Below are 26,349 nucleotides of genomic sequence, written 5' to 3'. Positions count from 1 at the left end.
TGACAGAGAGAGATAAATGCATTTTAAAATTGAAAGTGTGGACTGAAAGTGAATCTCGAGTCAAAGCATTAACAATCCAAAGGTTACTTCACATTGGGAATAAAAACATATTCTTTCAATTTGACAGTCAAAACAGTGGCTTGATGAATATTAAGTGAAAAAGACAGAGGATAAAGGTTAGTTTCTGTTAGAGGCGGGAGTCAAGTTAAATGGAAGCTCATTTAAAAACTGAAAAGCAAGCATGATGGAGAAACAAGAGAAGGGGCCACGGGGTCACCAACGTTTATTTCTCTAGAGATATTAAAGTCAACCACACATTTTAAAAACTCAACAATGAGATAACACCGACCATCTCATGGAGGTCCAATATGCTAGACTCTCTTTCAATGTCTAACATCTCTTTGTCTTAAATATATGTTGTCGTTCTAAAATCTCAAGTTATTAAAGCATGTGACTCTCTTTCCACAGAGAGCTGATTTGGCCATCTCAGCCATAACCATCACCCCGGAGCGTGAGAGCGTCGTGGATTTCAGCAAGCGCTACCTGGACTATTCGGTGGGAATCCTGATGCGCAAGTCAGAGGAAAAGATTAACATTTTCTCTTTGCTGGCACCATTTGACTTGGCAGTGTGGGCGTGCATTGCCGCAGCCATCCCTGTGGTGGGCATCATGATCTTCCTGCTCAGGCGCATCCAAGCGGTGCGCTGCCAGAACACTGCAGGAGGACCCCCGCAACCCTCTGTCTCCACATCACTACAGAGTGCCATCTGGATCGTCTACGGTGCCTTTGTGCAACAGGGTGGGTGATATAACTTTAGTACGGACTCCACAAAATCCAAGGACAGCCAATCACCAATCGTTGATTCCTCATATATTGGTGGGTTAAGCTTAGGCAGGGTTTCATTCTACCAAAACCTCTTACTAGTAAACATTTGTGTCACTTCTGAATCAATGAAAGCCTGCCTGCTCTTGACCTCTATCAGTACTATATATGGTACCAAGCACTAGCCATGCCGTTGTTAAATAATCAACATTTAATTTTAGGCTGAAAAACAAGGAGCATTTTTTTTTTAAACTACCTCAAGGGATTAAGAAAATACAATTCAAAACAAAAATAAATGTAAATGCACATGTGGATGTCAGTATGCAACAAATGCTGATTCAGTAGTGAGTCAGTTTGAGGCACAACGCCCACCCTAGCATTTTCTAAAGGTGCCCTTGTCAAGGAGACATCCCATCTTTAGGTCTGGTGGTGATCCAGGTATGTCCGGTTTGGATAAATGACTACTTCAGCAAGTGATGTTAAAGCCTGAACAACATCTATCAAAGTCTGGCACGCTGCCTGTGAGCCGTTTTTAACCCAACACACGCTATATTTCAAGAGAAGCTAAATTCTCTTTTTTTCTCCTTGTTTTTGGCTCGCGTTCCAACGTCGTCACTTTTGGTTTCAATCAAGTGGATTGAATGTTTTTCTCGGTGTGACGTAGGTGTTCTTGATATGGATCTGACTGCTGGTGCATATTGTGGCACTGTCAGAGAGCATGATATGCCAACACTTGGCGGCGTTCTGTTGCATGTTCACGCAGATTAAACCGTCCACCCACAGACACTCTCATCGCTTTTTCCAACTGGGACTGCCATTCTTTTGTTTTATAAGAAGGTCAGGGAGAGGTAGGAAATCATCTAAAACCGTCTAGGAGAACTTGATGAAAGTAATGCTTTCTCGTTTTGATCACAGAGATAAATCAGTGTTTTGAAGAAGAAAGAGACTGACCACAGACCACGGCTGCAGTAGCGTAGGAACACGTGAAGTTTCAAGATGCACATTTCCATGACCTTAAGAAATCAGTCAAAGCCATTTGTAATAAAAATGACTGACGCCGGAGTGCTTTGCATTTGACAAGGCCTTCAGTTTTTTCCCAAACTGTCCTTAGGGCGCAGCTGTGTTGATTGTGACACTTTCAGACAAATATTTTTTCATTATATTTCACACTCCTGGATCTCTCAGATTACATTTCTACAGCTTTACTCTTCAAACTTAGAATATGTGCTGACATTTTTCTCATGCACCTCATAAGCAGTTGGATATTTGGAGAGAAAGAGTCAATATGACAGAGAAAGAAAATGAAGATAGTACGCTAGTGACAAACCAGTCGACTTCCCTCAAGGAAAACAAGGAAGGGCAAAGGCTTAAAGACAAGAAGGGAAGAACATTAAAAAGACAAGGAGAACAATGAATATTAATAAGTACTACACTCTTACATAAAATTGGTTCTTGGTCCCCTCCTCTTCTCCTTGTACACAAACTCGCTCGGGTCTGTCATTAGCCCGCATGGTTTTTCATACCACTGCTACGCTGACGACACCCAACTAATTCTGTCCTTTCCCCGCTCAGAGACCCAGGTCGTCGCACGCATCTCTGCTTGCCTAGCAGACATCTCTCAGTGGATGTCTGCTCATCACCTCAAGCTCAACCTTGACAAGACTGAACTGCTTTTCCTTCCGGGAAAAGATTGTCCCACTCTTGACCTAACAATCAACATCGGCACCTCTATTGTTTCCCTGACTCAGACTGCAAGGAATCTGGGTGTGACCCTAGATAACAAACTGTCCTTCACTGCAAACATTGCTGCAACAACCCGCTGCTGCAGATACACGCTTTACAACATCAGGAGGATACGTCCCCAGCTGACCCAGACATCAGCGCAGATTCTGGTCCAGGCCCTCGTCATCTCACCCCTAGACTACTGCAACTCCCTCCTGGCTGGTCTACCTGCATGTGCCATCCGACCTCTGCAGCTCATCCAGAATGCAGCGGCTCGTCTGGTCTTCAACCTTCCTAAATTCTCCCACACCACGCCTCTCCTCCGCTCCCTTCACTGGCTTCCAGTAACTGCTAGAATCCACTTCAAGACACTGGTACTTGCGTACCATGCTGCAAATGGATCTGGCCCTTCCTACATCCAGGACATGGTTAAACCGTACACCCCAGCACGTGCACTCCGCTCTGCATCAGCCAAACGGCTCGCTGCACCCACACTGCGAGGGGGACCCAAGTTCCCATCAGCAAAAACACGTGGGTTTGCTATCCTGGCTCCAAAATGGTGGAATGAGCTCCCCATTGAAGTCAGGACAGCAGAAAGCTTACACATCTTCTTCAGACTGAAAACTCATCTCTTTGGACTCCACTTCGAGCGATAGAACTATTAACAAAGCACTTATATACTAATAAAGGGCTGGCTTATCTAAAGCCAGTTGAGTAGCACTTGAAATGTTTGGCTCTATGAAACCTGATGGACTTATATGATTCTGTTTTCTTCAAGTTTGTATCTTCCTGGTCGAACGCACTTATTGTAACTCGCTTTGGATAAAAGCGTCAGCTAAATGTAATGTAATGTAATGTAATGTTTTGGGATGTGTAAAAGAAAATACAAAAAAGTGGGCAAGACACATTTGAGGCTAGATTATTTTTAATTACAATAAGCTCTTGGGAAAAGAAGTGATGACGAGTTACAGAAATTGCACAAAATCAACATTTGCATATGTTCTACTGCTCCAGTGTAATATCCAAATATGACTATTATGAGGAAAAAATGCATTAGCTTTAACATAGAATAGCTGGTACTTTAAAGGTGTGGGGGAAACTTCTGTGTAGCAATGCAGTGGGAGTCACCGACTCATGAAGGAGACACGGGACGAGCAGGAGTTTTGATGTCAAACACTGATGGTTTATTTAGGAGCTTCGGCCGGAGAATTCACATCACAAGTCACAGCTGCCAGAGGTTCTGACTACACGGGAGAGTTGCCACGTCAATTCTGAAGCGCCTCTCTTTTGCTAGACCTTTTAATAGGTTCACAGAGAGTAATCAACATAGTGGAGGAGAAAACCTAAACATCTGGGAACACTGGAGATAGCCTAAACATCTGGGAACACTGAATCACTTGTCTGACCCTCATGGCCTCGAAGATTACACCTTGGAGTCCACAAACACCGAGAAGGAAGTGTTCCAGCGTTCTCACAACCATAAACCAGTTGTGACCGAGAGTTGCCGGGTCATAAACTGGGAATAAGAACATATAGCTGGAGCAGCCCATTTCCTTAAGGGAGATAACAGACGTTAGGGTTGGTCATAAACGTCAAAGGGCAAAAAGGTTAGATATCTAGGAGTAAAGGAGAATTATTCCCTAACAAAAGGCATGTTGAATTTAAATGTGTGAGTTTCAGAAGTAGAATATACAGTATTTAATGATTTTGGATAAAGCATGCCATATTTTTTAAACCTAAAGAAAAAAGCCGAGGTTGATTTGAAACAACCTACAATACACACACAGAACTCTCAATGTGTGTTTTCTCAGTGAGTTGTTTGAAATTAATAATCAAAGTCATTCAAAACATAAGGAATCAAGATGTTAAACCTTCTGTTTCTTGGCCCGCTCATAAAACAATAAAATAATTAACTAAAACAATACAATTAGTCCACAAGACCTTGATATTAGTAATAACGCACACCTACACGTTTTGGCAGCAATAGAACTTTGTCACTTCGACATCAGATGCATAACTTATACTAATGTGTTGCTGAAGTGGGATTGCAGTACATAATAAGGCTAATGATGATTATGACCACGTGTGTGTCTGCTTTTAGTTAATATACCCATGTGTTTATATTTGGTCTTCCACAGGCAGTGACTCCATCCTGGGATCTGTGGCTCTGCGTATCGTCATGGGCAGCTGGTGGCTCTTCACCCTGATTGTGTGTTCGTCCTACACAGCTAACCTGGCGGCCTACCTCACCGTGTCACGCATGGACAACGCTGTCCGGTAAGCCACAAAATGGGAGCTTTTTACTGGGAATCAACTTAAACATTTAGTTACAGCAATGTTTAAGTAAGTTGTAGTTAGGGTCCTTTCATTCTGTGGTATTTAACCTTGAATGTCCAACACACAGAAATGACACTTGTAGTGTTTAGACTATTGTCAAAGTGGGAATAGTACATACTGTAAAGCTGTGTCGTTACAAATCCAAGTCCTTCAAATTAATTTAGTCTCTTAAAACTTGATTCATTTTTCACAAGTGGAAGAATGTGACTCTTTAAAAATTGACAGAAAGCAATCCACTAGAGAGGAGACGTCTCACTCTGTTGCAGTTGTTGGAACTACTGTACAGTCACAGAGTGATGCTTTCTTTTCCCTCGTAAACAATCTCTGGCTGAGTGAGCTAAAGGAGGACATAAACCTGACAACACCCAGACAGTTTTATTTTGCATGTTACTAAGGTGCTGACGGAATTAACATTAATTACACACAGCTGATATGACCTACAGCTGGTGGCCATGAAACAATTGTCAGCGCCAGATTAAAATGACAAACTGCTTCCTGAATGGTTTGAACACTGAGATTTAAGAAAGAAAGACAGGTATTTTACCATCACTATCCTTTTTATTTTATCAGATTTTGAAAACAATTTAGCACTTGGCTCACTTTCAATTACATTGTCAAATGGAGAGTTAAAAAAGACACACAAAACAATCTGAATCGATGAAGCAGAAACTGACCCTCTGTTTTTCTTGTTTGTTAAAGCCAGTGCCTATTTACCCAAAATGTAACATGTCTGCCAACAGTGCAGTTAACCCTTACCCTAACCCTAACCCTGTGTTGTGCAAAATGCAGCTATTGTAGCAGGCCACAGAGAACTTCACTTCTGTCTAACCCTACGCCCCCATTATTTGATTGGATATATCCAGATGTGTTTATTATATATAAGGGTATTTCATTATTGGAAACACACATAGGTGTTTGATGATCTTGAGGTACCATACAGTACATTGTTTAATAATGTGTCTACAAGGTTAAGTGTTGTAGCTCAGTCTGAAGGTTTATCTGAGTGCATCTCTCATTAGCTGCAGTTGGTGTTTGGTGTGTCTGCTTTTTCTGTAATTTTTGACCCGCAGCCCAACAACTAGCCTGTCCTCAGTCCAAATGCTTTGTGTCAGTGAATCCAATTTGGTGTGCTGTCGCTCCCCGAAGAAGGGCCAGAGAGGCATTTGATTGCATTGGGTCCGTCTTCTGTTAAACAAATAGCCACATGTGGACATGTGAGGAGAGGGGACGCATGCTAAGCAGCACACAGCTCACCTGTGAAGAGAGAACTCGTAGCCTGTGTGGGATTCACCCCTTGGCGTTACTAAATTCATTGTGCATATCTAAACCTGAGAGGTACTGTACTTCATGACCAGTCAAATGTCCTGGAAGTGATCAACTGTCAAGGGACCAATATTTTCGCATAAATTAATACAAAATTAAATGAAGCTAAATTGCTTATGTCCTCCTCGCAGTCAAAACCACACCAGTGAAATACACTAAGCGGATTATGTCCAAATAGGCATATTAGTCACTGGCTTTGACATAACCAAAGTGGTTATAAAGTAGGAAGTGGATTCAATTAGAGGGGGTATTTTGCCTGTGGTAACATTATGAATGAAGAGGGCAAACGTTTAAGAAAATGCAGGTTGCAATGCTAGAATGGTGTTGAAGTAAAGAAGAGTTCATTTAGTATCCAGCATCCACTTAATGTGAGAACATCCAACGTTCATCAGCTAAAGTAAACTGCAGTCAGTGAGCCCCGGCCTATAAAAGCCCAATTTGAATGACATGTGCTCGACACAGTCTGCAAAGCCCCCCCCCCACGCTGCTGCACAGAACGCTAACTGTGTTCATATTGAAAATGGTTGCGTGTCCAAATCGCACCAAATTAGTATGAATACAGTATGAAGGATATAGGATGTGTGTTTCTCAAGATATGCAAAGGACTAGCCATACTGTAGACAGAGTCCTTGCATTATCGTTTAATTATCTCAATTGCATTTATTATTTTTGTATTTAATACATTTTATGGGCATTTCTACAACTCCAGCTGAAGGTTTTCTGTTTTAATACATTGACATTCAAATAAATAGAAAAAACGGATTCGACAGATTTCAACAGATTTGTTGAAACATTTAATTAAATGTGTAGACTAAATGCTCTTTGAAGTATATTTTTGAACTTAATTAAACTACATTTACCAGGAAAAATAAATGAACATTTGACAAGCAGCTAATTATTGGTTATCTCTATCCATCCATAGCGTGAAGCCTTAGTATTAATAGCTTTGTTCAAACAGCATTTCAAACTTAAGTAGGAGAGACCTTTCTTTATACTCCATTGCTTGCTGAGCATGCATAAGACACTATTTGAATTGCCCAGCATCAGGTCTCACTTAGTAGCTGTGCATTTAAATTAACTATGCTGCCCTACTTCCCATGAACATGATCTTTGTGGAAGAATACACTGCTAAATGTACGTAGAGTGTAAAACTTGCGGACACATTTCTTGACAATCTTTTGTGGCCGAGACTGTGAATAGGATTAGGAAACCTGCTCCCTAACTACTCAATTAACAATAAGCCCTTTCCTTTTCACAGACACACTGAAAGCTCAGGTTAAATCGAGCTTTTCCTTAATCTATCTCCATAAAAGGCGGCACCTGTTTCCTATGGTACTTGACTGGATGTCCGATGCAGGAATGGGCAATGTAGTGTTTGGTATAGCCATTGCTGCTTTTACCATTCTCTTGGAGAACATGGTAATCTGAGAAATGTTTTACATGCACCTTAGTAACCTTGTGACTGTGAAACGATGTATACATGCAGCAAGACAGTAAGGGGATCTCCATTATCTCTAACCTTATTTTGAAATATGGGTCATTCATTTTATTTGTCTAATAGAAAATAAAAAGTCTGTTGAACAAATAGGCAAATGTGTATCAAAGGAAACGTCTCATAAAGAGTCCTGCAAGCAGCAAATGAGTTTCAGTTTTAGTAGGGCTTTGGAAGGAATCAGTTTAAACACAAGGACGCATCACTCTGTAATATTTTCTCCTTTCATCTAGCCACTCAGCTGTTACTCTCGCTGTCTGCAGTCTCCCGTCATGCACAAGTGTACTCAAGGGTGTAACTTTGGTTTGAGAAGTGGGGAGGGGACAAAACAGAGGGTCCTCCGCAATGAAACATTTTTCTCGATTTAATTCAATTTCCTGCCTTTCTACAAATATATTCGGAGATTTTTGTCTCTAAATTGAAGTTAAAAGCATCAATCTGGTGCACTTTGAGAACAAAATTAAGAGATTTATGGATACAGCTCTCAACACTCATATAAAAGAACTGTATATATTTCAATAGGCCAAAAACCATTAGAATATGCTCACAACAATTGACACATAAACTCCTCTCTCCTATCTTTATCTTACCTAGTCTGCATTCTTTCTTTTTATTTATGCATATTTTACTAACCACTCCCCTTTTAAACTTTTTTTTTTTTACTGACATTGGAATTATTTCTTAACTTATTTTGAACAACTATATTAAATAGATGGAAATATTTGTTTACATAGATGACCAAACCGTTTGAGAGCCACTGAGATAACTTAGACTAAAGTTAACAATCTAATCACTCAGCGAGTCCTTTACTTCACCTAAACTGACGTTATCTCAGCCTCTCAGTCTGACAGGAGAGAGCTAAACCCTCTCCTTATTGTTGAAATCTCTCTTGCGTACAAAAATAATAATAAACACATTTGAAAAGTGGGGGGGGACACAAACGGGATTTTGAAAAGTGGTGGGGACATGTCCCCCCTGTCCCCAGTGGAAACTACGCCCATGAGTGTACTTTTAAAAAGAAGATTAGAAAACCGGTTGCACGTATACATTGCAGAGAAATCTGCCGTCTCCAGAGGAAATCTACCTGGGGAAATCAGGTTTCTCTAATCCCCTATCCCCGATTGCGGAAACCAGGGTTTGTTGGTTTACTGGAGAAAGCCGATTACTTAATTGCATGTAAGTGAGCAGACTGTAAGTTTGCTTGGAAAATGACAGGAGCTGAGGTGCTGACATGCTAACTCAATTCCCGCAAAAACAGGTGCCGAGTCGTGGTGGTCGAGGTTAAAAGTTTGTGCTGTCTGATCCTAAAGTATGAGAGCTTAACATGGTGAGAATATGAATTTCTCTATTACAAAAAGCACGTTTTTAATCTTCCTTTCCAGATGCACAGTACCTGGAGGGTTCCCCTAACTGCTCACTTCTAGGCTCAATCATTTTATCCCTCTTGGCAATATCGTCTATTAACGTCTCTTTTTATGCATTTGATAATCTAGGTTTTAATTATACGCAGCGACCAAAAGTCCTCAATACAATGAATTGCCTCACAGAGAAGGGTGGATATCTCCAACATTGGCGAACTTTGAAAAGTACTCCCTAGTTGGCAAATCTTTGTCAGGAAAGAATCTGCAGTTTGTCATTAATCCGATGTCCAAACCTTGGAAAGATTCTGACAGATATGATTTAAATCTTAAAAAACTGAGTGGGGATGCTGTCAAGCTCCAATTGCTAAAAAAAACAAAAACATTTTGTATTATTGGAATCAACTTTCTTTCACACGTAATTCATTGTAAGGACACTGAAATACTGCATACACCATGTTCAGAGATGTTATGAACTCCTTTAAAAACAATTGCAGGGTATGTTTGAGAGCCTGCTTCCCACTGACTACTGTATGTGCTTATGGGTGATTGCCTATTCTAGTTTCTAAGCCCGTGCCGGTGTACTGGGAACATGTAACTACTGTACTTGATCTGAAAATAGTTTACTTGTGCCAGCATTTACATATTAGAAACTTTCTTTAAACACTGCATGGCTTTTTCCCCTTTTGTTTGCTCTTTCTGTAAATAAGCCTTTCCAAAACGCCTACACCTCGGGACGCGGAGGTGAAACCGTTTTTTCTGTTTTGTTTCTTCCACTCGGCAATAAAACTTTTTATGTTCCTCTCTTGAGTGAGTGTGAGAATGACCGAGACGTCAGATTACTTTCATAACTTTTTTGTCCTCCAGGATATTGAATAGATTAATAATAATTAGGCGAACTCTTTGGATGATCTCTTTTGTTTTTTGTTTTTAATGTTGCTTTAATCGTTGCAGCTATAGCCAATTCTTCATTTATAAAGCTAAATATAACGGCGCCAGCCACTTAGCCTCGTTGATTACATAATAATACCTCGGAGGAAATTAATGGCATGCACAAGAGAGGACTATTCTTTAGAAACCCTGTGTTGCTGTGCACTGCAGAGGGAGAAGAATAGCGGTTATGTGAGTGTATGTGTGTGTGTGTGTGTGTGTGTGTGTGTGGGGGGGGGGGGGGGGGGGGGGGGTGTGTGTGTGTGTGTGTGTGTGTGTGTGTGTGTGTGTGTGTGTGTGTGTGTGTGTGTGTGTGTGTGTGTGTGTGTGTGTGTGTGTGTGTGTGTGTGTGTGTGTGTGTGTGTGTGAGAGAGACGTGTGCGTGTGTGTTGAATCCATGTGTGTATTTATTTTCTATCGTTGTTCAGCCATTACAGCTAATGAACAGAGGGCCAGGTTGGACCTCACTGTATTGATTGTGAATCAAAGTGTTGGCTGCACTGCTTTGAGAAACAAACAAGAACAAATAGGTGACAAATGTTCTTTGCAAAATATCATTTTATTTTATGGAACTTTGATTTTTCCTTTTTTTAAATGTCCCTAGTATCGTCTTTCATGATTGTTCTTACACAAGCTGTATCTCTTTTATTAATTATATTCACTCCAGCTCTTGGATTTCAATATTTATCATGTTTCTTTGCCTAAAGATTATAGTTCAACATATGTAGTTGCTTGTGAAGTAACATTAAAGTAAGCTGTTAGACAAAGTGAAAGCGGCATTTGTTACTCTGTGCAGTAAAAGGAGATCATAATAATAATAATAATAATACATTACATTTATAAAGCGTTTTTCCTGGTGCTCAAAGCACTTGCAACAATAACACCAACAACCAATGCTACACCATAGGCTTCTCATTAAAGGTTGAATTAGTGGAACATCATTATCTTAGCCATATTAAATTATCTTACTTTAAAGAGAATTGGCAAGAAGACAATCTTAGCATTAACATTCTGCTGCTACTCTGATATTATAATTAGTATTGATTTTCTCAAGAAATGTAGTGAAGGCAAGGAGCAGCTTGTCAAACACATCAACCTAATACCAGTCAAAGAGGTAAGTAATCTTCTGGGTAGATTGCTCTTCAAATGACGTTGGAAGCAAACTTTAATTGCAACCACATTGGCATTTAGAAAATGTGATGCTGTACAAAATTGGCAATAAAATCAACATATACAATACAGCCTTTGCAAGGACCCTCAGTTCTTATTGCCCACACAGCATCTGCATAATCAGCATTTTAGATATGAAGTATTGTTCATGATAAGACATTATAGTTTGGTGCAGAGTCTATTAGAGGATATTGCCTGGTCATGTGGATGAACCCCATAATTGTCAGTATCTTAACCTGGTCATCATTACTGTGAACTGCTGGGGAAAGCCTCGGCATCAGAACAGCAAGCGGCACACTACAGGTGCAGCTCATTTAGGTGATGGAGCACGATGATGATTGGTGATTGACTCAAATGTACACTAGAGAGGGAGATGGTTGTTTTCGGCTTACTTATTGGATGGAGTGATCCAAGAGAGAAGTACAACTAGAATTTGTAATTGATGGAAAAATGTGCGAAGACAAGAGTCGGTTGATAATTGTCTTCTACAGTCAGTGTCAGTCTGCCATCAGTGGGACACCATCAGAAATGTTCAAACCCTTTTAAGAATCCACTAGATTAGTGATACCATCTGGTTTTTAACTATTTCTCAACCGTCATTCAATTACATTGACTGTCGCTGTATGTTATGCTTTGACAGTGAAAAGTTGTGTTTATGGATCTATGTTGTGAGGAGTGAATTATGGAATTAAATAAGCCTAGAACGTTTGTGAAATGAACGCAAGCGTAATTCATAGCGGAAGGGACATGGTGATTTTACAGTTTATAGTAATTGTTGTGTAAGTGCATATGTTCTGATTCAACCAAATGCTTGTCTGTGATTTTTTGCTTCATATGTGCACAAAGAAAAGGTTTATATTTTACAAACGGACATATTGTAGGCAATAACAGCTTTTTTGGCAGCTAAAATGCACAGCTTGTGCATTTGGAAAGTAATGGTATGAGACATTTACACAGTATCATGACAACATATTAGGATATTGTTAAAGTAAATGCACAGTCTGGGATCCAAGTATAACCAAACATTCAATTGGATTGGAACATGATGGACTCTCAAAGATTTGTTTATATTCGGGTTAATGACTTTTTAATGAACACAATTGTAATTATTAATTTAAAACTCACTCCATACTTATGTACCCGAGTATGGCTGGTTAGCCCTTCACCCCTCTCTGTAGATGTAGTCATGCTGTGTTTATAATACATGTACTTTACAATAATTAAACTTAACCTGCTGACGTATCCTTGACTGTAGGTCCTTCCAGGACCTGTCCAAGCAGGTGGACCTGGTCTACGGGACTGTGAGGGACTCTGCGGTGTACGAGTATTTCCAGGCCAAAGGGACCAACCCTCTGGAGCAAGACAGCACGTTCGCTGAACTCTGGAAAACCATCAACAAGAACAACGCCTTCGAGAACTCTGTCTCCAGCCCATCAGAGGGAATCAAGCGGGTGACGATCTGTTTTATTATTTATAAATGACATGTTGTCAGGACACCTTTAATGCATGTTGCTGATGTTGGACCTCTGAAGGCCTCTTTGCAAACGTTATATAATTGAACAGTAACATTCACCTAACACAGGGGGACTATGCAATGTGAAAAGTCAGCATTAATCAAATCAGTTTTTCTGAAGTGCTAACTATTTAAATAATCATTTCTGTGGAAAGCCATAAATTAAATATAGCCATGGCATGAAGCAGGAAGATAGTTAAAAGAATTGCTTTTCCCTAAATCAACTGGAAATGCCTCTAAATAAATAATCTAAAAATATTATTTATCTCCAGCTCAGAGAGAGAAGAATCCGGCCAGACATGAGCACATCCTTGATTATAATTACATTCAGGTTTTTACTGTCCCACCGCCAGGTATGAAGACACTGTGATAATACTTACCCTTTAATAATGACCATTCTTGATTCATGGAGGCATGTGAGCAAAGCGATATATTCTATCTATCGAATTGTGAGGGTTTTCAATTATTCTCAAAAACTTGGTGTGCAACTGATTTAATATTTGATGCCTTCTCTCCATCCTCCTTTAAAAGAGGCCTGTGTAGTCCTAATGAGATGTGAGGTGAAAAGGCTACTCGGCTGTGTTTCTTTAGAGCACAGTCTCAATCCGGAAGACGTAGGATGTAGGGACAAGAACAGGGAAGAAAGCAAGAGAAGTGCGTACAAAAAAGTCCAGGAGTTCAGACAGTTTTACAGCTGGGGTGGTTCTACATATTCTCCACAATGTGCGCTTCAGGCTGAAGCACATGAACACGTCTCTGAAAATATGCTACTTGCAGAGAAATGCAAAGCTGGAAAATAAATAAGGTTTTCAGCTTTCATATGTTTTAATTATCTATCGTTTTGCTATTCAGTAAGTACTCTAATGAGTGGGCAAAATGTTTATGCTAATTGCTGTGCAAATATTTAGCTCTACTGTTGCTCTCCTTTTAATTTAACATGAATATTCTTGATGTGCAAAACACTTTCACCAACGCAAGGACACAGGTTCAAGGAGTCGAAAATAAAGACTTAACTTGACAAAAAAAACATTGTTGGTGTAGATAACGTTGTTTACATTATGGTGATACAACTCATGATGTTTGGGTGCATGGGAGTTCACAAATGTGCAGATTTAGCCATAAAACTAAAGTAAATCATTATTCATTTTTAACAACAACATATGTTCATGTTTATATTGAAGACTACAGAATCATGGGCTCTGTAGTTTAGTGTGTGTGTGCTTTATTTTTCTGTATTTTCTTGTCTACGGTACAATATTTGTCTCAGATCTTTTTAGCTCAGCTAGTGTGTCTCTGCTTTTAACACATCAGTCATGTATTTATCCTTTGTCTATGTCTTTGTGGACAGGCAAAGGAAGAGTCGTATGCCTTTCTGTGGGACATGGCGGTGGTGGAGTACGCCGCTCTGACAGATGACGACTGCACGCTGACAGTAGCAGGAAACAGCATGAGCACCCGAGGCTACGGCATGGCCCTGCAGCACGGCAGTCCTTACAGAGACCTCTTCTCTCAGAAGTACGTATTCAATAAGGACTAAAAGATTATGTTTTTTAGCTGTGCTGCAACGGAACCAGCTGACCTTTTTTTTTACTGATGGTTTTATCCTGTAGATTAGGGGTCTCCAAACTTTCTTCATCTGAGAGCTACTTTGAACAAATTAAAGTGGCCGAGAGCTACTTGCATCACATCGCTTACATGTATTCACATAGCACTCATCAGTTGAATTAAGCTACTTTTGTACACGTGTAAAATTGCAATACTAAAAGATTATCAAAAATCTTAACTTCACATCAAGGTCCAAGAAAATGACAATTTCTCGATTTTTCCAGTGTAAATTATTAATATAATTTAGATAAAATACACTATATTACAACTTGGGTTTGATTTTGAGGCACTGGCCATCGGTTTAAACAGCTAACATGACAAATTCTGAGATTTGGAATAAAAAATTAGGCACAAGCGGGCATTTATTTTTAACAAGGTGAAACCGAAAGTGCTTTATTCCACAGGAAAACCATAGGGATCACACACAACTACAGCAAAGCTCAATTAGTAGAAGTTTTGGGTCATAAGTTTACCCTTAGCCCTCTCCTCTAAACTACTTTAAACACTCAAGGGTTGTTATCTGCAATGTGTGTGATGAATGCTCATACATTTTGCTAATTTCAGCAGTGGCCACATTTTGCCAGATCAATATTGGTTGCGAGTACAGAGTTATAACTGACAAAACAGAGGGTCAGAGCTATGAAAATGAAATCCAAGCTGTAATAAACGTAGTTTTCGTATTCATGTTGACTAATGGCATTTTGCAGCAGTTTCTCTTGGAGAGGCAGACTGAGAAGTTGGCCTAAATATTTCGTATTTTTAGTCCTTTGTTTTTGCTTAATCTGTTTTATCCCTCCAGACACAAGACAGAAATATGCTGCTCGAACATTTTCCGTGCCGTTCTACAAGATTGATAGGAATGAATTTCAAATCAAGGCCACAAACTAAAAATATAAATTCAGGCCAAAGACCATGTGAAATTAGATGATTGATTACCCTGTCAACAACAAACAGTGCTCGGTGAAACCCTTAAATACATGACTTGCAGGGAAGAAAAGGTGAATATTTAAAGGGTTTTTCGAGTGTTTATAAAAGTCAAGCTTTGAGTCTGAGTGTTTCTTTTTGTTTTGAATTCAAGTACAGGCTTGCGCACAACCACATATGCCACTCACTTTTGAAGAGGTTGAATAATCACAGTGCAGAAAGCTAACCGCTCCGATGGGACAGTTTGGCGTTTCGACCCATTTTTTACTCAGCTGTCATCCTTCTCCTCCAAAACATCCATCCATTCCTCTTGGTACGATAACTAGAAGACTGTCGTATTTGATTATCTTTGATTCTACACTTATACAGCTTGTCAAAACAGATATTCCTAAAGCTTTGATTATTATTGTTTGCCTCGTGTACATAGTTTTTTGAGCTCTTGTTAGTGTTTGGATAAAGTTGAATACGTCTTAAAATCTGTTGCTGTGCAAACTGAAGCTTGTGATAATGGCATTATATTAACTTTGGGGCTTCTCCTCTGGCTTTCCCAAATACAATGTGTTGGGCTTCAAAACTTAAGCCAGGGGCTGAGTGGGGACTGCTTGGCTGAGATAGTGGCATAGCGCTGCTATACGTGGCAGTTTAATTAAAGGCATTTTTTGAATGATTCCTTTATTCTACAGTTATGTCCCAAAGTTGAATATTTCAGTACGTGGGACTAGCCCAAGTCTTCAGTGAGCTAACAATCAATACTCATGCAGTACATTAACGGCAACGCAGTATTATCATGTCATTATAGTCATGCAGAGCAGTTATATTGATTTTCTCGTTGCACTTTGAAGATTAAATTAAATTAGCGGATTCTCGACTCAAATAGCTTTGTCATTTGATTCATTCGAATTGAACATGTCCGAACTAATGTTATTGTAGGATTAGACCGCTGTGTTGCAATTACATGACCCTCTGCACCCACTCGTGTGAAATAACTTATTTGTATTTTTTCTACACAGGATATTGGAGCTTCAGGAAAAAGGTGACATTGACATCCTGAAGCAGAAATGGTGGCCAAGGAAAGGCCGCTGTGACCTGATGAGCCACGCAGACAACCAGCCGGAGGGACGGGCGCTGCGTCTCCAAAGCTTTGCCGGCGTCTTCTGCATCCTGGCTGCCGGGCTGCTGCTGGCCCTGCTGGTGGCGGCGCTGGAGACCTGGTGGAACAGCAACCCCTGCCGGAGAGAGACGCCCAAAGAGGTGACCACCGACACCTCGTCGGGCCAGGGCCCAGGCCCAAGCCTGCTAACCCAGAACCGGGCCATGGTGGCCACCACGGGTCCCCCTGCCCCACCAAGGCCCCGGTCGAGACCCAGACCCCCGGGCCCCCCGGTCCTGCCCAGAGATGCCACTGCCACACTCTACTTTATGGATCCAGCAGGCGCTGACGCCAGCCCCGATTTAGTAGAGCTGCAGTATACCCAGTTATAATAGGTGTGCCCCTGATGATAGTCCAGACATCATGTGATCAATCTACTCATTCCTTCTCATGTTGGGAGAGAGGTTGGGGTGCTTTGTTAGGGACTTCTCTCTCAAACACACTCACTGTGATTCTCTCATACTGACACATGAAACCATCACAGTCTCTGGTGCTCATGTGAGAAAACTGCAGCTGAAGTGATTACAGTCAATTTAAATGTTGAATTGCAAATTCAAAACCACATACTGACATTGTACCTCTGAGTCAATAAGTGCTTCAGTTGTACAATAGCTCTCTTTAGCCAATCCATTCAAGTCTTAATGCTTTAGAGCTCTGACTTCACCTCGCTGCTGTCGACTGGGCAGCCCCTCTGCATGAGGCGTCCAGACAACTAAGGCTTGACATGGATCCCTAAACTAAAGTGTGAGCAATCGCAGATAGTAAAGAATCTGAGCCTTGACCTGCCTGTTTGACTTGACAGTCCAACAATAAGAAACGCTGGCTGAGGACACCTGTTAAAGACCCAGTCCTGTCCTGAAAATACACACAGTAAATCAAACTCTACCCAGGCTTTATTTATGCATACGAGAGTTAGACTTACTGCTGTTGATTTCTATTTCAGTCTTTGTGCGCAGCTGCTCTCATAATTACCACATACTGCTGTCATGTTAGATTCAAAACCGACATCACTAATTATCTATTGACCATAGGAAGTGTTAAATGTGTTGTTAGGGTTTAATTATGGTTGTGTGCTCGATAATTATTGTGTTTGTAGAGATGTCTTGAAGCGAACAAACACTCATCCTCTCGGCTTGAAATGTGACGATAAAAAGTTTTTATACATTTTATTTTTTTTGACAGCAGAAATAAATACAAAGACATTTGTCCAAAACCCCCGAATACCCCACTGTCCATCTGCATTCTCAGTAATGCCAAAATGATTAGTCATCATTTGTTGTTGAATCCAAAGAATGCTAAAAAATAGACTGAGCATTTGATTAAAAATAATCAGTTTTTTACATTGTGTTGACCCAAAATAAATGTTTTAATTACAACCCAATTATCATACATGTCATTCATAGCTTAAAATATAGATTCAAACTCTGAAAATGTTATACTTTGTTGCTTTTCTCCGTTTTATTTCAGTATTTAATTAAAAAGCTTACACATTTTGACAGTTTGGTTGGACTAAGACAAGTAAAGTGTGGATGGCATCTGTGCTTAATTAAAGCTGACCACAGCAGCTGTTTTTCTCAAACTTTTTGCATTTCAAACCTGTGTGGAATGAGTGTTAAATATTTATTTAAGTTTCAGTAGTGTGACAGTAATTGTACCAAGCCATGCTAGCACCATGACAGCACAAACACACAGTATGTGGACATTATGACAGCCATTTCAAACAAAAACCTTCTGCTAACCTGTACACATCAGCCATTTAAAGAAATAGTTTGACAGTCTCAGGAAATCTTTTTTGCTTCTTGCTGAGAGTTAGATAAGGAGATTGATACCACTCTCATGTCTGTCCCTTAAACAAGAGGCTGGAGACGTTAAGGCAATAGAAAGCAGTTTCTTGGCTAGCACTGTTGAAAATAAATAATGGCACTAGAATCAGAGGTGCCTTAAATCGCTCCTTTCCTTTCAGCGCTCTACTCAACAATCAGTCGTGTGATTGGTTTAAATCTCCTCATCTAAGTTTAAGAAAAAAAAGCAAATAAGAGCTTTTACCAAAATGTCAAACTATTGCTTTTATTCCTATTTAGTAGTAATAAAGTGCAATTATATGTCAATGTCCGGATTCAAAGGACCATTTGGTAATGTTTCGTTGTCTATGATCTTCAGCAGGTGACTAAGGATTATGGTCTGGAAAGAGTTTCTGGTCCATTGACATATAATGAAATAACAAGCGCTTCACCAGAAGGGAGGCGGCACATATGGACAGACAGAGAGAGAGACTGGGAGGAGGCTCTTGACACAGGTCAGGAGAGGCCTGACGTACTGTGCTGGATGGTCATTGGCTGTGTCAGGGCAAAGGGGCGGGGCATGTGGCCGGGCAGGGGTAGATTGTAGTTGCTTCATCTGTCATCCCACCCCATGGTCTCTCCTGTTTATTTGTCTTCTGTGTGGCTCGACTTCAATGTTTGCATGATGATCGATACAGTGTGGAGGGCAGGGTGCAGCCAAAAATATGTCTGATAACAGTTTTTTTTTATTTGGCTTCTCCCTTCCCTCTCCCATATTTGTGTTACTTCATTGATGTATGTTTTTGAAAGAGAAGAATAATTAAAAAGATTCTTCGATATTATCTAGATTACTACAGTCAAGGGACATTAACTACTCTGTCTTCATTAAAATGTTAGTGTCTCACAAAGTCTGACTCATTGGAGCCTGTCTTGTTAACAGCAGATGCTCTTCATGCAGATGTGTGGTCACTTAATTGTGGAGAACATTTAAACACTTCTGCATGAAGAGACATCTTCATTTAAGTTCATCCCAGAAGTAGAGACATTACCTTTTTACGACCCTATATTCAAGATTTAGTGTGTAAAGGTAATGTCTCTCTTGATGTTGGCTGCTTTAATCTAATATATAATTAATCTATAGCCTATATTTGGGTTTTCTTGAATAAAGAGGAAATTAGCCAGTGTGTCATTTCAGTAACAACTGAACAGTAGACTGCATTGCATGTAAACTTATCATGATGCCGATAATGAAACAACCATTTTAATCTATACCCTTCTCTTTGTTCACTTTCAATCCCCGTCCCATTCTTTCTCATAACTTCCTCAACCCTTTCACTGCACATTCATTTTTATTCTTTATCACACTCCCCTTTAATTACATTCATGCTCTCCCTTCCATTACAATCTCTTTTATTCCACACACACTCTGTGGCTCTGCCTTTCTTTCCATCTATCTATAGGACAAAGAGGTGAACCTGGAGCAGGTCCACCATCGTTTGAGCAGCCTCCTGGACGAAGACTTGGCCCACAAGCAGCTGCCAGGCCAGTCTATCGAGATCTCTGCCCTGGACATTGGCAGCATGCATCCCAGCCAGTCCCTGGAGGCCTTGTCTGCCCGGGACTACCCAACCCATCGGGGCCCGTCACGTCTCTCTGTGACCACCTTCCTCCAGGAGGGTCGTGGGGCAGGAAGGACACTGGGCGCATCCGCTGGCAGGACCTTGCCCCTGCCCCTCAGCAGTGCCACCATGCCCTCTATCCGCTGCAAACACAGGGCGCCCAATGGGGGGCTCTTCCGGCTGAGCCCAGTCAAGACACCCATGCCAATGTCCTACCAACCAGTGCCAGGGCGACCCATCCCAAAAGCCAATGAGCCCAGCCACGGGACATCCATCTGAGCACAGCGAGCATTCACAGACAGACACTCCAGCTCTCACAGATAGGAGCGCTAAACAGAGTGCCAACATTGTGGAGAGATATAAATAAAACACTAAAAAAAGGTTTTTATTACCAGTTATGGAGAGTCAGTGGGACGATACGTGCCAAGACACTGAGACTTTAATGTACATATTTGTAAGTACAAACAGAAAGAGAAGCAACATTAAAAAGAGTATTTTGAATATTCTCAACAGTTGAGTTTAAAAAATGTATGAGTATTAAAAAAAATGACTGTTTGAATGGCTTTGTAAATTTTGTTCTAAATCAATAAAGGTGACAATTCTTTGTTGTTGTTTTCTAAGTGCCAAGTTCAAAGATGTTTTCTTTCAGATCAACATTAACTGAATGTACTGTGAGAATTCCTGCTAAAAAGACATTTCACACTTCAAAGACATTGAAAGAACTGATTTGTTTCATATGAAAAAAATAAAAAGTATAACACAAAACACTGAGACGTGTGCTTGAAAACCTTCAGTGTTTAGACAGATAGCAGTGCTGTCAGTGTGTTTCTGTGACTCTAGTAAAACAGAAGGGAAGTAAAAGTCTGCATTCGATATATTATATATTTGATATTTGTGTAAAAATAAGGGAAACAAACCAAGTTCGAAATGGATTTGCAGCTCATCACATTTTTTCTATTTGAAACGTATATATAGCTGAAAGACTTTCTGAACTGTGCTTAATAGGACATGGTTTAGTTTAAATTAAGGAATGTTCCTGTAAGAGGAAACAATACCTTCTGGGTATGAGTTTAAAACTGCATGTCGTTTTTGTTATACCAAAGATAATGAATCTTATAAGACTTCCGATTTCATTTTTTGGTCCATATATCTGAGTAGCCATGCGTTTAGCACGTACAAACTGGGATTGGAAAAGCAGAATAATGCCCTAAAATATTACCATTGTCCGTTTAACCCATGTTTAATGAACTGATAATTTTCCTACATGCTCCTAAGGGCCTCACCCCACTCTAGAACAACTATCAGCCCAAATTTAGTAAAAAGAAACAAAAAGTGGTCCATGGGGGGTTTGAAGATAATTGTTCACATTGGAGCCCCCTTCACACCACCACCCACAGAAACACATGGGGTCTGTATGAGCAGACTGGACAGCAGTGCCAGTCGTAGCAGGAGGTTCCCACATGCACATGGCAATTGTGAAAGCAAACGTTAGTCAAGCAGATGCAGCTGTGTTCGCCACACGTAGCTGATCAGTGCAATAGTTTGTGTGGGCGGCCCTTGCATAAAGACCATGCATTTACTTGGTCAATAATAGTCGTCAGTTGGGATTTAGACTGATACTTTAACTCTAGTTGATCTGTATGTGTGGCCTTTGGGCTGGGGAATCTCATCCCAAGCTCCCATCTCAGTCTTAAATAAATCCAATATAATTCAACCAAGCAATGACAGCCAATGACATCCAACAGGCTATTCAACCAATCATTTAGCTTTAAATCCAGTCCATTGATCAATCTCAGAAATGGGAAACATGTAATTCGTAGAGACAAACAAAAATAATCCAGCATTAATTGTTGTTAGATTTATCGGAACAAGCTCATTTTGATTGTATACAGTATGGTGATTAATTGAACATCATATCATTCAAGAAGTCACTCTGACCAGTGAGATTTTACAAATCGTAAACTAAACATTTCTCTCCACTCTCTGTTGACTCCCCTGGCCTGCTGCCTGTTGTGCACAAAGAGCTTAATGATGTTTGTTTATAAACTACAAAATCTCCAGTTCAAATCCTACAGGCTGCCACCGATGGTTACTAATGAAGTAAACTTCTGGCAAGTTCAAATTCAAGCCCCGACCAAGAAAAGCAGACGGAAAATCGGAAAAATGTCAAGGGATAGTTATCTGAAAATTGCATTGAGGGCTATTTTTTAGGGTTAATGTACACAGTGAATTGATTTCTCTTCAACTGTCAGCATGGAATACACACAGCTGCTGACCAAAACATGTCTGTAAGAACCTCAGTGCTGACAGTGTGCAGAAGTTTAACTTGTTCCTGGCTCAAGGCTACCTGGTGTGCATGTGATGACACTTAGTTTGAGAAAAGTTGCAAGTAGATCGAAACAGTGACTGCTGAAGCATTTTGTCCAGAACATTTTGTCCAGTTCTATATTTTATTCAACCATTAGAGAAAGAGCAACACAACTAAATAGCCGTGAATATTACTGGAGTGATAAGATCAGCAAAATATAATCACTTAGAGGAATACCAAAGGGTGTCGGGCAAAGAGCTGCACAGCATGCCATTAAGAAAGATGTTTTCTTGTAATGTGAAAATTCATGCTAAAAACACTTTCTACACTTCAAAGACAAAAATAACAACTGATTTGTTTCATATGAAGAAGATACACTGAGTATAATAAGTAATTAAGTATCCGACTGCTAAACAAATGATGTTGCTGCATGAAGTGGTGAGAAGAGATTATTATGGGTCCAACAAGTACAGGGTGCTACGACAAGGCAACGTTGAGTTGTTTGTTTATTCAATCTCTAATGTTGTTAAAGGCAGTAATCTTGGAACTTAGAGAACATACAAAATACAGTTCTCGAAAATATTGAAATCAAAAACCTAATTTAAGATAAACTGGAGAAGAAGGAACTTGCGATCTGCTCAATGCTGCTTGGTTAGTGTTTTTTTCTCTGCTGATATATATCCATTTCCATTTTACACCGCAACCTTACTATAATGATAACGACTTCTATAGGTTAATCTCCCGCCCTGTTCCTTCACAAACGCAATTTTGTTCATTTCTGCATTGTTAAACCAAACCAGATCAAAAACAAAAGAAACCTAGAGTATCCATTTCCCTTTTGATTCAGACTAGCCAAGTTAACTTTGGCAGGCGAAAGTGTCATTAGTTATCGTCACCACTGATGCAAGGAAAACAGCTGTTGCCATCATCATCATCATTATCATCATCATCATCATCATCGTCCTCAATGGTACAAGGACTGCTTTTCATGAGTCAGCAGCATTTCAACTAGTGAGCGCTGTATGAGGGGCTATTGCTGTTGTCCATTTATTCTCTGTGTAACACAGTCATTGCAGCCACTGACCCACTGCTGGCTCGGAGGGAGACCAACATCTGCCTCCTCTCACACACTTGGAGACACCATCTGCTCATTTCCACCTGAAGGCAAAAGTTTTTTCTGGTAAAAACAATGAAAGTTCCTATAGGAGTCACTACTGAAGCAATAGGGGAACCTTGCCAACTGTGTTCACTGCTAAGGCCGGGTTCACGCAACGGTGAGGTTTTTTTGGTACGGTGCTTCAACTTGAATGAACTCTGCCTCTAGATGAAACTTTGAAGTACTTTTGCTTCCTTCAAGTATTTGTGTGCATGTATTTCAACATACTCAAGTAAGGAGATCTGTCTGCATTTATATGTGTGTTGATTTGGCCGCATCACCCCTCTTGTCTGCCAGTCTTAGAAGTGGTCCTTAGCGACGCTGTTAGGTCTCCAAGGCAGCACTCACTGACCTTGATCTGAGAGCTGAGCTGAGAGCTGAGCTGAGTCCTGTCAGGGACGTACTTCCTCTGTAATGCCTAACACAAAGAGTCCACTGCCACCACTTTGTGACTCACATTCTGACATGGCCGTTTCACCTCTACATCAACTACTCCCACAGATACTCTGCCTCACTTAAAACCAATCCAATTCCCCAGAGGAGCTACTGAGATTACTTTCATCCAAACAAATTATTGATGAGGTAATTTAAAAATGAGACAATTTTACTTTTTAAACATTGTGAAAATACAATTAATATAAGTGTATATTAATTCTTAACTAGAGAAAATGTACTGTGCATGGATGAACTCGTATTACTTGTAAAACCCAAATCTCCATCAGTTTTTCACATAGCACATTATCACAGTAATGTAGGTCTTTGTAATTATACAATTCTGCCATACATGACTCGCATGAATAGTCTGTATAATTAGCTCGTGTGGGCAGTGTGAGGCAATCTGCTGTAAAATAACTTCTATTCTCCCTGCGGGGAGATCACTGACCGTCTGTCCAGACTGCCGCTGTAGCTTTATTAGAAGCTTTAGTATCCATTCAATGAGCCATCATAACTTAAACTGCATGCATGGCTTTTGTTTTATTGTCCTGAGGGAACCTCTTTGCCTTTTTTTGCCCCTAAAACTTTAAATCTGAATGACATTAATTTAGTTTCCAAATTTAGAACTAGGAATAAGAATAGCCTCTCAGCTACACTTTAATGGACAACATGGGACAATATAACACATAATACACACAGGTTAAGGTTTTTATATAATTGGAAGCATTTTGAATGTGGCCTCTGACCATTTCTTAAAGCCCCTGTCAAACTGTCCCGAAATTGACACCCGATGGACACACGATTAAGGAAATGTTCAAATTCGGCTCTGATTGTAACAACATCAGGCCATTCGTGAGGGCATCTTAAGCCATCGTATGACCGCCGGTGGAGTTTCTCAGGCTCCGGCAGCAACTTTGGGAGCGGCGGCAACATCTTTGGCATCACAAAGCATTGCCGAAGGACCTTGTGAAGGTTCATTTTCGTGTTGACTTCGTGTGTCCATTTTGCCCTTCGTAAGGCATTCGTGAGGGCATCTTAAGCCATCGTATGACCGCCGGTGGAATTTATCAGGCTCCGGCAGCATCTTCGGGAGCGGTGTTAAAATCTTTGGCATGCCAAAGATGGCTTAAGATGCCCTCACGAATGTCCCGATGTTGCTACGATCAGAGCCGAATTTGAACATTTCCTTTATCGTGTGTCCATCTGGTTGTTTTATTGCACAACAAAATCATGTAAACATATTATGTAAATAACCCAATTTGTGTTCTGTGAAACTAAAAAGGATATAATATATTATTTTGAAGGCAGGGAAGTTGTTGTTGCTATGGAAACAACATGACGGAGAACACTTAATATCTTCTACATATAAAGACGGAGAAAGTAAAGAACAAAGTCTGAAAATATCAGTACAGTATCATAATACTTTAACATAATTGTTTGTGTTACTTTCGTTGCAGTTGTATGTCTTAAATGTAATGTAAATGTTGTCTTCGTGTGTGGTTCGGGGCCATCTTCGTGCGAAATTCACAATTCCATATTCGTGTGTCCATCGGGTGTCAATTTAGGGACAGTGTGACAAGGGCTTAAAAGCAGACAATCTTTTTTGGGTGTGAAGACATTTTAGAAGAAGAAGAAGAAGATGGACTTTTATTAATCCCCCGAAGGCCCATCTGTTAACTACAGAGCCATACAGTAGAGACTACGTCATAGTTTACTATTTAGAGTCCAAGAATAGCAGATGGAGAGCTTTAATTGGGAAGCATAAATTGACCTCACTAGCCTACATGTCTTTTCAAATGAACAGTTTGTCAATTTGGACGATAGATTTAGTCACTGCGTTAGCCTAGAGGTAGATAGAGGATAAATATAATCTGTAAACTACACTCAGTAGCCGGCTAGTTTAGCATTGAGAATTTGAACAAAGAAATATAGTTTGGCTGGGAACATGTTGTTTCCAAGCAGCAACCTCCAGAGTGATGTCAAGGAGACTATGTCCATATCTGAATACCCTACCTTACAGAAAGTGTGAAAACAACATTTCAGTATGTAGATTAGATTAGAATACAATTCCATTGTTCACCTTTATACTTTAAACCAGTGGGACTTTAAACCAGTGGGACTAAAAAAGCCTAAACCTACTGCCTTATGTATTTCTCACTTCTTTTAAAACTATTTGGTGGTCCACCTACAGTAGACGTTTTTTAAACTGCCTACCTGCATACAAATATTCAAACATACTGCAAAATAGCTCTTTGCATTAGAGATGTGGGAAGAGTGTGAGAACTGTTTTTCCTCAAATGCGGTACATAGACTTCTGCATAATGTTTGAATTTTAAAAAGGCCTCCAGGTACAGTTAAAAAGTCATCTCACAGTATAGTAAGACAAATATTCCCCAAATGGGAGGAGAGTAAAAATAACTGCTGTAAACTGTACACACTGATAAGGTTAACCAGTCGCCATGAATAAACTTAAATCAAACGGCACATTGTTAAAGGCTGCTCTGTGATGTACTGTACATACAGTGTATTTTTTATTGTTTTTTTTAATAAATGTTGTATTACTATAAACAAATCAGTTCAAGTGACCAGAACAAACAATGAAATTAATCAGATATTAATGACTTAATAATATGCAACATCACAGTTAACATTCAGCTAACATGCATTACTTATAATAAGCACACTGGCTGCTTCAGGGGGAGG

General features: G+C 40.1%; 1 protein-coding gene across 5 annotated transcripts in view; it reads left to right on the top strand.

Moving 5' to 3' along the window:
* The window catches only part of grid1a (glutamate receptor, ionotropic, delta 1a), a 206,880-nt gene extending 186,510 nt beyond the window's left edge, over nucleotides 1-20,370 (top strand). The window contains exons 11-17 of one of the 5 annotated variants that reach the window (XM_079687302.1): nucleotides 469-799; nucleotides 4,684-4,822; nucleotides 12,411-12,606; nucleotides 14,017-14,183; nucleotides 16,208-16,448; nucleotides 18,511-18,643; nucleotides 19,589-20,370. In XM_079687302.1, the coding sequence (XP_079543428.1) occupies nucleotides 469-799; nucleotides 4,684-4,822; nucleotides 12,411-12,606; nucleotides 14,017-14,183; nucleotides 16,208-16,448; nucleotides 18,511-18,643; nucleotides 19,589-20,001 (1,620 nt within the window). In that variant the 3' untranslated portion in view covers nucleotides 20,002-20,370. Of the gene's footprint in view, nucleotides 1-468; nucleotides 800-4,683; nucleotides 4,823-12,410; nucleotides 12,607-14,016; nucleotides 14,184-16,207; nucleotides 16,683-18,507; nucleotides 18,644-19,588 lie in introns of those variants that run through there. The other 4 variants (XM_079687301.1, XM_079687303.1, XM_079687304.1 and 1 more) reach the window with 4 other exon arrangements.
* Nucleotides 20,371-26,349: the final 5,979 nt, after the last annotated feature.

This window comes from Notothenia rossii, assembly GCF_949606895.1.
Source record: "Notothenia rossii genome assembly, chromosome: 6".
NCBI lineage: Eukaryota > Metazoa > Chordata > Actinopteri > Perciformes > Nototheniidae > Notothenia > Notothenia rossii.
Note: the sequence above shows the minus strand (reverse complement) of the source record. Positions and strands in the feature narration are given on the sequence as shown.